Source organism: Diorhabda carinulata, chromosome 2 (genome assembly GCF_026250575.1).
Source record: "Diorhabda carinulata isolate Delta chromosome 2, icDioCari1.1, whole genome shotgun sequence".
Taxonomy (NCBI): domain Eukaryota; kingdom Metazoa; phylum Arthropoda; class Insecta; order Coleoptera; family Chrysomelidae; genus Diorhabda; species Diorhabda carinulata.
The window spans coordinates 30,114,702-30,131,839 of NC_079461.1; the positions used below are offsets into that span (position 1 = coordinate 30,114,702).

Genomic DNA, 17,138 nt, shown 5'->3' on the forward strand with positions numbered 1-17,138 from the left:
CAATATCATCTTTAACAAATATCTTGAAAGGTCATGCCTGCCTGTTCCATAATTTTTTTTCCTTTCATTTGAATGTTTAACTGTATAAAGCACTCGCCGATTTTAGATTGTATACTTCAAAATTTCATCTCTACCTTACCCACGTCAACCTTCCAGATATCAGCGCGCGCAATGGCTATTTCACACAGAAAACTCGGGCAAGAGAACCATGCCGTTCAATAGAAATTAAGCTTGGTTGCCAGATCTGTATAGACCGTGATTTTACCTAAACTATTACTATTTTGAATGTTCTGGCTGTGGTTGAAGAATACTCGAGAATGAATTAGAAAAATGTCAAAATATCTAGTAGGTATGTAGATTGAAAGTTTTGGTGTATTACAATATTTTTGAAAAGTTATGAACCATTGACCAAAACAAAGAAATCTTTGAGCATTAGAACACCAGTCTTCAATTCTTCCTGTACACCGTATATGATCAAATCTGTTGATACCGTTGCCCTTGATAAGTTTGCATTTCTTAAAATATTTAGATATATGTATTTATTTAAATCGCCATATTGGTAAGTACAGTCTGTAATTCATCATTTCAAACATTTATTTAAATTCTAGTATAAAGCACTATAACAAATCTACCAAATTGTACCAATAATATAAAGTATTTTTGTATAAAGCAAAAAAGGTATCAGGTATTATCAACAATTTTATCAATTCTATGAAATTTTAATAAGCACTTAAACTATCACATTACAAATATGATTACCAAATTGTATTAATAACAAAGTGTTTTTCTATAATGTGAAAAATGATACTAAAATTGATTTAATGAAGAATTATCAAAAACTTAATCATTATTATAATATTTAGATAAGCACTTATCGAAATTATATATTCTAAATAAATCATGCATAATACTATTAATTAAAAAAAAGATTCTGAACAATAATATATATAATATATAATGATTATACAAAGAACATTGGCTTTTCTTTCCTTATGCTGTCCTGTATTATATATTTTTCATATTCCCGTTTTAAATTTCCTAGATCCAATCTGTCATTTTCGATGTATACTTTGGCTCTAGCTGCAGCCAAATGTGCATAATACGTCGGAGCGGGATAACTGACGGATCTATTGCATCGCGTAAACATGTGACATAAGAAATATGTTAATTCTTCAATATCGTCATTTGATAATTGATTGTCATCCAACAGAGTGCAATATTTGGTAGGTTTAGCTACTCCTTGAATACTGGCATGGGATACTAGATAGAAATCTTGTAAGAATGGGTGTGTTATTTGGTAATCCACGCAAGTCCCTAAAAATGAATATCACAATATGTTAATAAAGAATGTCTCTATATAGGTTGGATTGAAAATTTCACAATTATAAAATGGGCTAGCCTCAAATCTCATTTCAGGTTTCATTTTGGTCAAGAGCAAGAAATAGCTCATGCAAATTAAATAATAGACTATTGATTACATTCCAATGCGGCTCTAATTGATTGAGTTCAGGGCTGTTAGCTGAGCATATCATTGCTTAAAGTAATTTTGAAAAATTCCTGCAATACATGGTCGAACATTATCATGAATAATTTTTCTACTATAAAGGTGTGAGTTGTATCTTTCCATGATTTCAAAGTCTGCATATTAATGCTATACGTCTGAGACACTTTGGTAATTCTCAAATAGGTAAAATTTGGACTGTTTTGAGATCTTCGACCACTGGTGGTTATCCCAGTCCAAATAATCTATAGAACTACAGTCGTGTAGTACTGAGGTTACGAAGGACAGTAAAAATAATTATTTTTTAAAACTTATTTCTTAGACCTTTTCATATATTCTTGTTGATGAATCGTCTTGATTTTAGATATATTCTAATTAAGCAGGTAAAGATATTGACGTTTCGACCTATTTCGGTTTTTATTAAAATATGATTTGACATTGACAATTTGCATAATAATATTAATAGGAGAGACCTGCAATTGAGATAATTTATCAAAAAGAAAATATATAATTTCCCATACCTGCTGGAACATTGAAATTTTTATCCTCTGAATCAGCACGATTTAGAGGAAATAGACGAGTGTGGTGTCTTTTTTGAACTACTAAAAATGTTATAGCAGGTTCATAATCAGTTGCTTGAATCCTTTTACAGGCAGCTCTAACAGCTCTAATTTCCGCTTGTATTACTTGATCGAACTGTCCTTCTGATACTCCATCTCTGAAAAATATGTACATATCTTAAAATGCTAGGTAAACAAGTTGTATGAACACAGTAGTTATATAATACTTTGAATTTTTAGAAACAATAATAATAGTATGCCAGTTAACATAAATAAACATCTTTATTTGCACATTTTTCTACAATAAATTGAAGGTCTAAATATAAAAATTCAAAACAGTTATCTTTTTTGTAAAACCCAGAAAAGTTATATTAAAATAAATAGAAATAAAACCAAATTATTTCAACAATTTGTGAATTAAGGTTCACTTCATTAGTTAGCATAATGTAATTTAGTTGTTTTTGTAACTGTCTGACTGGATTTTTGGCAAGGTGTGGAGGGGAAAATGAGCCGTAGCGTCCTCTTTGGGTCATGGGCACAACTAATACGTTTATAGATTTGACGATAGGTAACACTAGGGACTATGATGTCCAGAAAATAGATATAAATTCTTCTTTCTAATGCCCAGTTAAGAACTGTCTGTCTAACTCGAATCGGTTTCATAGGCAATGTAACAGAAAATTTAAAAATATGTCCAAAAAATGTCAGCTCTTTGTGTTTAAAACAAGATGTTCGTAATAAGAGTCTATATAACCATATTTAATATTACATTACGCCCTCTTAGAGTATATAGACGAAGAAGACAGTTCTTCAAAGACTCAGATAAGTTTAATGCAAACCTTTAAATTTTCACACATTTAACTGTTGTGTAAGGAGCATACTGCATTTTTCTTTTTTGTGTTACAGAAACTGCACTTTTGCCTTAACTATTAACTTTTCAAGCTTTGGAAGTACCAGACCTTCCGGTAAGACTATCAAAAGTTTGAACATATAACAACCATAAATTTCTTTTTTGTGATAATCATAATATATTTGAAAAGCAACTGACTTGTTAAATATTATACTAAATATAATTTCATTCAATTATATGAGAAAATTGATAGAGTTTTGAAAGGTGTAGATGAAAGATTAAAAGATGGTGATTTCTTATTTATAATGGCATACCAACACTCATGAAAATACAAAAAACTGGTAAAAAGGTAGTTTTACATTAATGATTTATTTATCTAGGGCACTGTCGCCTCAATGAATATCTGAAGACTTAGCAGATTATGCAGCCTGCAGATAACGATACCTCTATCCACATTCTCTTAAAGTGTGAAGCATTACACCTGGGAGCGTATGAAATAGAAGACGAAGATATCTGGCTGCTAGATCTAGCATAATTAAAAATGAAAGTATATCAAAGACCAGACATTTTTCGAAAGAAATGAATGGAGTTGTATCAACTAAAACGATCGCCATGGTTTTGGGTTGATACAACTCCATTGAATTGTTTTGAAAAATAGCCGGACAAAAGATTTGAATTTAGAATTTGAAATGTGCCGCCAAAAATAGAAAGGAAACTGTTGTTTCATGTAGATTTAGTAATGCTCATGAACCAAGAGATAGCGCTGAAACCAGAACTCGAGTTATCTATCTATAGGATGCGGTTCATCTATGCTTTTTGGAGTTAACCATTCAATTACAAAATTGAAAATAGTTATAAATTCTCTGGATGGTTCGTTATCGAGTCTGTGTTTTTCGATAATAGGCAGTATGGAAATCACTACAATTGAGTATCAGCTTCTTATTAATTAAATTGAGGGTAACATATTTCCTTATATGCTGGGTATATGCTTGCAAGCAGTGCTAATGATTTATGGCATCCTAAATTCAAGCAAATATTTGTTTATGATGCGCCATTGCAACTTTAAAAAACAATAATGAACTCATCAATTGAAAGGCACCCTATTGACACATTATTTATTGAGAAAAGTGCTAATTTGAATATTTGACACTTTTGTAATCAGTATTTAAAAATAAAAGTTTTCTTACCTGAAAAATATTATTCTATGGGGTTTCTGACCATTGTTACTTGTGTAAAAATAAGTTAGCTGTTCAACAACTATATTTTCCAAATCTTCTATAATTTCAGCCCTAGGGGGTTGCAATCTCCAACAAATATTGTATCTGAAGGCTTTTGGATCAAAAGAAGCTGTCACAGCCGCAACACTAGGAATATTCTGAGAATCAGGACTTGGATGAGTAACATCAGCACCCATAATCATGCATGGTTTGTTCAATATCAGAGGACGTGTGGCCAAACAATGATTAGTTCCATTTAACTTTGCATTCACTTTTAATAAAATGTTAACGCACGTTTGCATATTTGCTCTACCCAACGTTCTCATTTTAATGCACTGAGTTAAGCAACCCACATTGATCTCAGCGGCGGTTTTAACGAAGGAATATTGTTGACCACTATTTGGTACAAGTACAAAAATTACATCATATTTTTGTACTTTAACAGATCTAAAGTAACTTTGTATGTTTGGTAATCTATCTCCAATGTTCTGGAATGGTTTTACTGGGTCTGCTAACTGTATACCAGTTCCTTTAGCTGCGTTAAATAACTGTAAACAAAAATTCACAAAAAAATCTTAAATGTTATGTATACCAACAAAGGTCAGAATGTTCGGTAATATGCAATATTATAAAATAGTTTTTTTTTAATAGAAAAAGCTATTGATAAAGGCGAAATTAGGTATGGACTATGTTTCCATATCTGCATTCTCCTTCTAGTACTCAGAAACTGTTGCTGTTTTTGAAGAGATATTTGTTATGGGCATACAGAATTGTTAGTATTTGAAATCATAACTGCACATATTCACATATAAGAAATTGACAATGTTGTACGTTTGTTTCTTCCCAGTGATATTTAGAGGACATAAACGGTTTTTCTGATCTCATTGTATAATTTGCTGCAACGTTAATTAGGGAAGATTAGTAAAAGTTAGTTAAAAGATGTTACATGTCTCCAACAAGTATAAATAAAAGAACTTACTTCTGTTACAAATTTAGCAACTTCATTCGGCCTCGGATCTCTTCTATCTGCAAAAACTATAGTCCATTTATTAATTGGAGTGGTAGTCATAAATTTATAATTTCTCCATACGCCTTTGGCAGGTGTCACTTTTCCATTGATGTATCCCAGATCAGGGGGAGTTAAGACTCTAGCATCCAATTGTTCAAATTTATCAGATACAGAAAACCCAAACTCACGCACTGTAGGATGTGAATTATAATTGGCTTGTTGCATTCCGTTACGAATTTTTTCTTTTCTTCTATCTGTATTTGTAGCCGAATATCTGAGAATACAAAAAATGCTTACACTTATCCATAACGAAATCTCGAAATTAAAGATTACTGTTTCATTTAATGCATGTTCTATAATTATTTTCACCAATACTTATTTGTTATGTGTATAGAGGGTAAAGGTAAGAAGGAGTATCTCTTATGGGAGAAAAGTTTAAAAGGTGTTTATCTGGAAACAGAAAATATTTGTCGGAAAACTCACCAAAATAGCGCAAGGGTAGCAATTGGAAATTATATAAATTTTTATTTCAAGCATTTTCAACCCCACATGACGTGAGTCATGGAGGTAAATGATGTACCACTACAAAACTATTCAGACTATCTTGAAATAAATCCAGCTACTTCAGGGCAGTAATCTGGGGCTGTTCTTGTATCTACTGTTCAGAGTCTTTATACCATCCACCACAAGGATACTTATCGCAATGTTTGCAGATGATATAACAGTGATTTCAACAAATCAAAATCCAACCAAGCATTGGAAAATCTTAAAACCATCTAACACTCCTGGAATCCTAACTCAAAATTTCAAAATACAAGTAAACACAAATAAATCAAACCAAATTAAATTTACCATAAAAAATATGGACTGGCCTCCAAATTCCATTATTATAGTGAAAAATGAAGTGAAATATCTAGGTTGAAGACTTACATGAAAAACATAACACCAAGACCAAAAAAAATATCTCGCTAAAATCGCAGCTAACAATAGAAAACAAAATTCTCGTGTACAAAACCATATTTACTGTTGTATGCACATACGGCATCGAGCTCTGGGAATGTAGCAAGCCTTCAAACACAAAATTGTCCAGTCATTCATCAACAATATCATTAGAAACAAATATAAAGACCGCTGTGCAAACAATAGAATCTAACTAATCAACATTGTTGAATCCCCCATTTCAAGGAAGAAGACTAAAAAGACAAAGGCCCAAAGTGCCGTTGGTGCAAGGAGGAGGACGAAACCGCAGACCACGTTATCTGCGAGTGCCCTGCACTCAATCGAGCGCGGTTTAAACACCTGGGCAAACCTCACAACTTGCCTAATGACATCAAAAGGTTCAAGCCAAAGCGCCTAATTGGCTTCTCAAAGGACATCGGCCTCTGGTAACGTCAAGTGGGGCGCAACGGGCCTATGTGCTCAACGGCTCTTTGGCCGCTTACAACTATGAACGGTACTGCCCCAAGACATGCCCTGAATAATACCATTTGCAAATAAAGAAAAAATATTATTATATCCAATTTTGAGCAAATACAATGTTTTTCATTTGACTTGAACGGAGCTCAACATCAAATTGAATTGAACATATACAATACCTGATCATCTCAGCAGTTTGATTTTCAGTCATTTTTCGATTCAACACTTGTCCTTCTTCTAATTTACACAATTCCATTGGCACCAAAATTGGATTGTCTCTCCTAGCTGTTGAGCCTACCCAGAGTGTTGGTAAATCAGGATATCTCAATTGATATCGTTTGTGTCTTGCATAATAATCTTGAATTGTTATTTGTGTCACTACAACAAAGTATAATAAAATAAAATGTAGGTGATATTCAACTGGTTATATGTTACCTCTTCCATCTGCTTCCATGCCAAAAGTTTTTAATCTCGCACATTCTTCTAATCCATTAACTCGGAATACTCTTCTCGAATTAGATTGTTTAGGAATTTCGTATATAACCCGCAAGGTTTTAATAAACTTCTCAAATTTCATCTTATGTGAATTATTTAAAGGTCTATTAAGATCTGCGTCTCCAAAGGGATTGAACCTGTCACTCAAAACTTCTTTCAACGATTCAATTACTTGTATATCTAAAAAAATAATATGCTAATATTCAAATAACTCTTTTGATGGTTAGAACATAGTTATTCATAAATTCAACATTCCAAATTATTTTATGATGTAGGTAAACCGTAGACAGCAGTGAAATCTAAGATATAACCAAACTAGACCAAGAAAAAAAATATTACTCTAAAAAAATTAAAAGAAAGAATTATGGATATTTGAGAATAAAGATAATAGATTAATGCATAGAATACAATTCTAACACAGTATAATTCATAAAGTTATAAAGGTTGAGACTATTTGACCATGTACATAGGAATATAAAATGCTGTATAAAATCTTAAATGCAAATGAACAACCACTAGGAAGAGGAGATTGAAGTGGATAGATAATATGGTGGCAGACATGAAAATGTTGAACTGAATGGATGGAGAGGTGTATCGACAACAGTGGCGTGAAAATATATCTTTAAGAGATCAAGGTCCATCCCTGGCTGTAGTAAGGTAAATAAATTGAAGAGAAAAAATAAAAATCTCAACATATAATTCGACAGAGAAAAAAGAGTTTCCTATATATTTATATATATATATATATATATATATATATATATATATATATATATATATATATATATATATATATATATATATATATATATATATATATAAACTAATCCAATCTTTTAAAGATTTTGAAAATATAATATTTCGATTATTAGTTACCTTTAGGAAAAGCTTTATGAGCAACATCAACATTCAAGTATGGTTTCCATCCTCTAATAGCAGATTGGTAAAAGCCATAATACATTTCCATGCCTTCTCCCAAATTCAAAATTTGATCTCGTGGTTTATGGAAAAAACTTCTACCGGATGTTATCAGAAACTGCGCTGGAGCAGACCTCAAGACAATATCAACTACCTGTAGAGCTTCTCTAGGAGTATGTCTTGATAAATTATAGTCTCTCAGTGGTCTTAAATCAACCTGAAATATATATTATGGTAACATTAAGTAAGTTTTTTCAAAGTTAATAAACCAATTTCCTTTCCTCAACATTTTTCAATGAATGAAATACAGATAAAACAAATATATTCACAGTTTTAAATTATCAAGATCTTAATGATAATAGTAGAATCTTAAGAAACTAGAAGATACAATGTCAGCAAGTCAATATTGTTCTGTGCTGGATTTTTTAACAGTGATACCCCTTCTGACGATTACTTTCACCATTCAATTCTTAGTTCATTGCTTGTCAGTTTTTAGATTAAAATCCTCAAGTTTATTGAGCAAAAATGTCTTCCTCACACATTAACTATTGCCGTATGGCTTTTCATAGATCATTGTCAAGAAAAAAGGGTCACATAGGTAATAAGTTTTTATTTTTTACAAAAAAAATGAAAATAAAATTTATTTGGAAAAAAATTATACAGGGGAAACTTGTGGATAGAGGATTTAAAAAATGAAAGAGGTGGCGAAATAAATGATATTTTGTTCATTGCATTTCTTTTAGTGTGAATTTCATAAAAGTAAATTTTAAATTTATAAATTATTATTCATACATAGAAAAATGCAAGCAGAAAAAATAAAAGTAATAATTTTTTATTTACTGAACTCACCTGATTAGCCAACTTTACTTCAACTTTATACAACTTAGTTCTACCTTCTGAATCCTTAATATCAACTTCGCCGCTTATGAAATCGTTAGGACAAATTTTTTTTGTGCTGTACAAATTTTTTCTACCATCAAAAGCAGGATTAATTGTTGGATAATATTGCTTCCTAAAAATTTCCATGACAGTACGTAAAAATTTCTTTGGTGTATCAGGCACCAAAGCTACATCATAATGATAAGCAAAATCTAGTTTTCCCAAGTTCAATGCCAAATGATTGGTCTCTACTTTTATCTTCCTACCTTTAGTACCAGGCTTGACTGTTATTAGAGGAAATTCTTCAACAGACACTTTACTCACTTCCTGTGTGGGAGGAGCTAAAAAGTAAAAATACAATAGACAGATAAATGGTTACATTAGATTAAGAAATTGAGGTGGGAATAGTGTTTTGTTTGATTGCTTATATATTTTTTTTTGATCTGTCACTGTACAAATTTTTGCATATGACTTATATTTAGTCATATAAAAGAATATCTTTAAATTTCTAAAAACTATCATTAACTACCTGATATTTTGCCGGGTGCATCTCCTGAACCACCAGGTTTTTGTTGGTTTGGTGGTTTTCCTCTACCTCGACCTATAAAAATTACAAATTTGGGTTTTTTCTAAAAATTTTGATATTTCTTCATTGATATGTATATTTTTTCATAATATCCTCAGTAAAAGCGATGTCCTAATTTGTGACAAATCATAGTATTGTTACGTAATATTCTGAAATCAGTTTTAATGTTTTTGGTCTTATGAATTCTCTATTTCTTGTTTTACAAATTTAGTAATAATTTTTTATACAATAGAATCACTTAAAAATAACATAAAAACACAAATATTGAATGAGCAAGCCTTTAACTAAAGAAATTTTTAGTATAATAATTGATCATTTTGAAAATACCACTTTTATTCTATTTTCCTATGAACCTTCAATTTGACACATAGAATATGTTTTTAAACAAAAAATAAGATGACTGCTAAAATTTCTCCAGCTACATGTTTGATTTTTTTTTGATATCTTGGTAGTTGGTATGTACACAAACAAAGTAATTGCTCCAGTTATTGACAGTGCTCCAATAATTTACACCAAAGGGTGAATCTTCACCAATTAGCTAACTCCACGTTTCAGAACCATATAAACACAATATTTGGCAACATTGTACCAACTGCAAAGTCAGGAAAGGGGCTGATAACTGTCTGTCATTTCAAAACAGGAAGTTTCGTTACCAGTTATATGTGAAAATTTTAGAGATTAGTTGAGATAATTGTATCAAAATTATTTTTTATTCCAAAATGTATTTGTGTTTGATTTATTCTATATTATCGAGGGTACAGTTCAAGTATGAATGAAAGGATTTTTGATGTGTTTTTATCACTAAAACATATGATCTGAAGTTGACTGGATCAAGTGATTATTACCATGTACCAATTATTGACAAAGGTATCAATGATTGGAAGTTTCGAGCAAATTCAATGCAACCATACCAAAACTGCAAGAATTCACAGAAAACTCATCTCTTAATAGAGTTCTGAAACGTCAATGTTTCCAGTTATTGACATTGTACATCAGGTGTCAATTACTGTAATTCGTTTATTGCAGATATGGTAACTACAGCCTCCAGGTCAAACTTTATGCCATGCAATACCTTATATCACAAGTGGAAAGCTGCCCTTAGAATCTCGTATGGGACCAACTACAGTTCTCACTTCTGAAGAATATTTTGTAGAACAATGGATACTATCTTTGTCTAAAGCTCATCACCCTGTTATTTAATAGTGTACAACTTTTACTTCCAAAAAGAAATGTCCGAATCCTTTCAGAAATTCTCGTCCAAATAGTAAATGGTTCAGTTAATTTGTGAAAAGGCATCCAAATTTAAGTCTAAGAGTTGCACAAAATTCAACTCTGGAACCAGAAGAGAAAATTAGACAATGGTTTGGGGAAATAAGAGCTTATTTGGAGTCTTAGGATCTATTAGATGTAACTAAGAACGCAACATGTGTTTTCAAATGTGATGAAAGTGCATTTTTCCTTCAACTAAAAAGTGATAATGTACTGACAAAGAAGGGCGACAGAAACATCTATATTGCTGGAGCCAATGATGATAAGGAAAACCTTAAGGTTTTAGTGACCCCAAACGCCGTTGGAGTACTAGCTATCTACGCATTCCAAGTCATATTGTACTCAGAAATTGGAACAACAAAAATTGCAAAATATTGGTGATAGAATAAAATATACTATGAGGAGATAGATATATTTAAAGCCTAAAGCCTATTCTTGTACCAAATTTGATTTTTTTTAATTATTACTCATATTTTATGCCTACTTTTGTTATTACTAAGTCATTAATAATTTTATATATTGATGTAATAAGAAAAAAATTAAGTTTTTGTTGATAATTGGTACTACTTGTCAATTACTAGGTTTGAATTACTGGATCTACAAAAATACATTTTAATGCCATAAGAGATTCTAATTGTGTCAATTATTGATGTCTTTACCTTATGATGATGTTGCACTGAATGTTTTTTTTTTCATTGAAATTAAAATAAAGTACTCAAAATGGCATTTTACGAACTTACTTTTTAAATAAAAGTTATAGATCCTTTTACAGAAAGGCCCTATATATATCTCAAACTACTCTATTTTTAGCAACTATTGTGTTATGACTCCTCTGAAATTGCTGAAGGACATAAATAATAATCCAGATGTGCTCAAACGTTACATAATCCAATACAAGTCATGTCCAAAAAATCCAACTTCAGCAAAATATTATGGTTTCGTTTTCTGTGATCACAATATTTGCAGTGAATGGAGAAATGGGTCTCAGAGAGCCATATGATAACAATAAAATATTACATTGACTGCTAAGTCACCTTATTTTTTAAGCACATTTATTTATATAAACAACCTGCTTGTTTTGAGCCATCTCCTGCTGCACCAGGTAATTGGCCTCCTTGTTGTTGACCACCACTATGTTGTTCTTTACTGCCTGAAATTGTTAAGCAGCTTTTGTAGAAAATTTTGAATCTTTAATAATATCATTAACTACCTGATATTTTGCTGGGTGCATCACCTGAGCCAACAGGTTTTTGTTGGTTTGGTGGGTTTCCTCTACCTCGACCTATAAAAATTACAAATTTGGGTTTTTTCTAAAAATTTTGATCTTTCTTCATTGATATGTATATACGAAATATTTTTTCATAATATCCTCAGTAAAAGTAATTTTGAAGCGATGTTCTAATTTGTGACAAATCATAGTATTGTTACGTAATATTCTGAAATCAGTTTTAATGCTTTTTATGAAATCCTAGTTTTTTTGAAAAAAATCTATTGGATTTTTTTGTACATTATTTTCATAATTTGAAATTGGTTTTTGGTATTATGAATTCTCTATTTCTTGTTTTACAAATTTAGTTATCATTTTTTATACAATAGATTCACTTAAAAATAACATAAAAACACAAATATTGAATGAACAAGTCTTTAACTAAAGAAATTTTTAGTATAATAATTGATCATTTTGAAAATACCACTTTTATTCTATTTTCCTATGAACCTTCAATTTGACAAATAGAATGTTTTTAAACAAAAAATAAGATGACTGCTAAAATTTCTCCAGCTATACGTTTGATTTTTTCTGATATCCTGGTAGTTGGTATGTACACAAACATAAAGTAATTGCACCAGTTATTGACAGTGCTTCAATAATTGACACCTAAGGGTGAATCTTCACCAATTAGCTAACTCCACGTTTCAGAGCCATATAAACACAATATTTGGCAACACTGTACCAGCAGCAAAGTCAGGAAAGGGACTGATAACTGTCTGTCATTTCAAAACGGGAAAAGTTTCGTTTCCAGTTAGATGTGAAAATTTTAGATTAGTTGAGGTAATTCTATCAAAATTATTTTTTATTCCAAAATGTATTTATGTTTGATTTATTCCATATTATCGAGGGTACAGTTCAAGTATGAATGAAAAGGATTTTTGATGTGTTTTTATCACTAAAACATATGATCTGAGGTTGGCGTAGGTCTCAATGACTGGATCAAGTGATTATTACCATGTACCAATTATTGACAAAGGTATCAATGATTGGAAGTTTCGAGCAAATTCAATGCAACCATACCAAAACTGCAAGAATTCACAGAAAACTCATCTCTTAATAGAGTTCTGAAACGTCAATGTTTCCAGTTATTGACATTGTACATCAGGTGTCAATTACTGTAATTCGTTTATTGCAGATATGGTACTAAAAAATATTCCAAAGAGCAGATAGATGAAGCTCTAGAAGTTGTAGCAAGAGGCATACCTGTAACTACGGTCTCCAGGTTAAACTCTATGCCAAAAAATACCTTATATTACAAGTGGAAAGCTGCCCTTAGAATCTCGTATGGGACCAACTACAGTTCTCACTTCTGAAGAATATTTTGTAGAACAATGGATACTATCTTTGTCTAAAGCTTATCACCCTGTCCATCAGTTATTTAATAGTGTACAACTTTTACTGCAAAAAAAGAAATGTCCGAATCCTTTCAGAAATTCTCGTCCAAATAGTAAATGGTTCAGTTAATTTGTGAAAAGGCATCCAAATTTAAGTCTAAGAGTTGCACAAAATTCAACTCCGGAACCAGAAGAGAAAATTAGACAATGGTTTGGGGAAATAAGAGCTTATTTGGAGTCTTAGGATCTATTAGATGTAACTAAGAACGCAACATGTGTTTTCAAATGTGATGAAAGTGCATTTTTCCTTCAACTAAAAAGTGATAAGGTACTGACAAAGAAGGGCGACAGAAACATCTATATTGCTGGAGCCAATGATGATAAGAAAAACCTTAAGGTTTTAGTGACCCCAAACGCCATTGGAGTACTAGCTATCTACGCATTCCAAGTCATATTGTACTCAGAAATTGGAACAACCAAAATTGCAAAATATTGGTGATAGAATAAAATATACTATGAGGAGATAGATATATTTAAAGCCTAAAGCCTATTCTTGTACCAAATTTGATTTTTTTTAATTATTACTCATATTTTATGCCTACTTTTGTTATTACTAAGTCATTAATAATTTTATATATTGATGTAATAAGAAAAAAATAAAGTTTTTGTTAATAATTGGTACTACTTGTCAATTACTAGGTTTGAATTACTGGATCTACAAAAATACTCAAAACGGCATTTTACGAACTTACTTTTTAAATAAAAGTTATAGATCCTTTTACAGAAAGGCCCTATATATATCTCAAACTACTCTATTTTTAGCAACTATTGTGTTATGACTCCTCTGAAATTGCTGAAGGACATAAATAATAATCCAGATGTGCTCAAACGTTACATAATCCAACACAAGTCATGTCCAAAAAATCCAACTTCAGCAAAATATTATGGTTTCGTTTTCTGTGATCACAATATTTGCAGTGAATGGAGAAATGGGTCTCAGAAAGCCATATGATAACAATAAAATATTACATTGACTGCTAAGTCTTACTTTTGAACACATTTATATATATATATATATATATATATATATATATATATATATATAAAGGTAATTGGCCTCCTTGTTGTTGACCACCACTATATTGTTCTTTACTGCCTGAAATTGTTAAGCAGCTTTTGTAGAAAATTTTGAATCTTGATTATTAATCTTCAAATATAAAATAATTTTTTTAATTCAGAAATACAACCTGAAATAATTTCTAATACAATAAACCAAATAATTTTCCTTTTAGCTTCCTCACTCTCCTAGTTAAAATGTAAAGGGGCAACAAAGTTCTATTAATTGTAGCTAATAATTTATATACCATTTTCCATTCTACATTTTGTAGTTTTACATGACACTTAATTTTTTGATATAACATTTAAAGACACTTCTTTTATATTTAAATATTCTCAATTATAAAAGTCAATCCTTGCCAAAAATAGATATGTCTTTGACCTAGTTAATAAGTGAAAATACCTTTTTGCTGCTGTGGCATTTGTTGCTGCTGGCCCTGTATAGGTGTTTGGGCATACTGCTGTTGATGTTGAGGATAACCTCTTTGCTGCTGTGGCATCTGTTGCTGCTGGCCCTGTATAGGTGGTTGGGTATACTGCTGTTGATGTTGAGGATAACCTCTTTGCTGCTGTGGCATCTGTTGCTGCTGGCCCTGTATAGGCGGTTGGGTATACTGCTGTTGATGTTGAGGATAACCTCTTTGCTGCTGTGGCATCTGTTGCTGCTGGCCCTGTATATGTGTTTGGGCATACTGCTGTTGATGTTGAGGATAATCTCTTTGCTGCTGTGGCATCTGTTGCTGCTGGCCCTGTATAGGCGGTTGGGTATACTGCTGTTGATGTTGAGGATAACCTCTTTGCTGCTGTGGCATTTGTTGCTGCTGGCCCTGTATAGGTGCTTGGGCATATTGCTGTTGATGTTGAGGATAACCTCTTGGCTGCTGTGGCATTTGTTGCTGCTGGCCCTGTATAGGTGCTTGATTGATAAAATAAATTAATTAGCTAATAATTTGAATCCCATTTTCTATTCTACAATTTGAAGTTTTACATGACACTTAATTTTTTGCTTATAATATTTAAAGTAAAGACACTTCCTTTATATTTAAATTTTCTCAATTATAAAAGTTAATCTTTTCAAAATTAAAGGCGTTGACCTAGTTAATAAGTGACAATACCTCTTTGCTGCTGTGGCATCTGTTGTTGCTGGCCTTGTACTGATGGTGGGACATGCTGCTGTTTGTGCCATACAGGTGGGGGTTGTTGAGACCCTGGCGGAGCCTGCTGTTGCTGGCTGGTTGTGGAGCCGCGTTGCTGACCCCATGCAGATCGAGGAGCTTGTTGAGAAGCCTGAGGCTGTTGAGAAGCCTGAGGCTGTTGAGAAACCTGAGGCTTTTGAGAAGCCTGAGGTTGTTGAGAAGTCTGAGGATGTTTGGATGAAGCTTCATTTGGATCACCTCTGCCTTTTTCTTGTTTCCCTTTACATAAAATAAATTAACGAATGTTTGAAATAATGATTTTTACCAAAAATAGGTTAATAGTGTAGTTTGAATTAAAAATATTTTAAAATGTTAAATGAAGACTATTGATATTCTTTGATCAAATTTTCTCATTGTAATTAACAAATGCCATTATTTAAGTTTTCCGCATAATTTTGAATGACACTATAAGGAATAAACAACAATATTATTTAGTATGTTATGAATTTCCAAAAAAATAACTGTGTATTTAAGGATATTTGTGAGTATTCTGGATTTAATCGCTAATATAGTATTGCGATGAAATTCCAATTTTTTATTCACAATTTGTTATGTAAAATATTTTCAACCATTATTCATTATTTAAGTCATTCAAGTGTTATGTTTTATTTGGTACTTGCTAAAAAATATGTCAGAAATGAATTTTAATAGTACCTATTTCATGTTATCAACAAAACTAACTTGTGCACTAAATTTTTGTTAGTTTATCCATATGGAAAACCATAATACATTTCACAATTTATACATATACCTACCTACATACAATATTGGTTTGCCAAGATGATTGAATTTTGTTTCACTGATAGGTTAACAATAGACAAAATTACTATAATTACGTTAATATTTCATACATATGGTTAGTGACTTCACAAACCAAATGTAACATAATGATTTCGTAGAAAGTGTATTAGTAAAAATAGTTTATTGATGTAATAGTGTACAAGAAAAATATTATTAGTTGAAACCATTATGATTACGTAGTCTTTCGTTGTATACTATTCGAATAAAGAGTATAAAAATTAAAATAATCCGGATAAATGAATACGTGTACAAAATGGGGGAAACCCAAAAGTTATTTTGTAGATTATCTAGAATAAAAGTGAATATCTAGTAATTAAAATAAAAATTGTAATTATTTTTGTGAATCGTAAATATTTTTCTGTATTTATATAATTGATACCTTTTTTCTTTCCCATTTTTCTTTGCTAAAGGAACAAAAAACTAAGTTTGCCCAAATTACTTCGTTATGAACTTTCTAGCACAAACTCTTTACTGTTCTAGACATTTTTTTGACATCTGACAGAAATTTATAAGAAAATAAACCCGCATAGATAAATGTAAAATGCAGAGAAGACCTCTACTCATAGACAAAGCAATATTAGACTGCGTTTCTTCCAATACATTTATCGTACTTCTCCAACTGTTATATTTCTTTACTCCCTTACATCGTTTCAGCAATCACCGCATAGTGGAACAAAGATAGCTTAGACTCCAGATGAACCCATATATGTAATACTCCTAT

The 17,138-nt window shown here is 31.4% G+C and overlaps 1 protein-coding gene and 1 long non-coding RNA gene across 2 annotated transcripts; one reads left to right on the forward strand and one right to left on the reverse strand.

Annotated features, from left to right (window-relative positions):
* The first annotated feature begins 268 nt into the window (after positions 1-268).
* Positions 269-3,360, forward strand: LOC130890813 (uncharacterized). The gene is made up of 3 exons (XR_009058791.1): positions 269-349; positions 2,968-3,026; positions 3,292-3,360. It is a non-coding gene; the product is annotated as an uncharacterized LOC130890813 (long non-coding RNA).
* LOC130890808 (protein argonaute-2) lies at positions 523-16,928 on the reverse strand. Its single transcript, XM_057795136.1, has 14 exons — positions 16,797-16,928; positions 15,536-15,835; positions 14,824-15,336; positions 11,911-11,982; positions 11,770-11,850; positions 9,375-9,446; positions 8,816-9,186; positions 7,925-8,183; positions 6,989-7,228; positions 6,733-6,931; positions 5,108-5,411; positions 4,099-4,676; positions 2,023-2,219; positions 523-1,314 (listed from the first exon to the last, which is right to left on the reverse strand). The coding sequence occupies exons 1-14, from the start codon at positions 16,810-16,812 to the stop codon at positions 962-964; spliced, it is 3,555 nt and encodes a 1,184-aa protein (XP_057651119.1). The 5' UTR covers positions 16,813-16,928; the 3' UTR covers positions 523-961.
* Between the last annotated feature and the right edge of the window lie 210 nt (positions 16,929-17,138).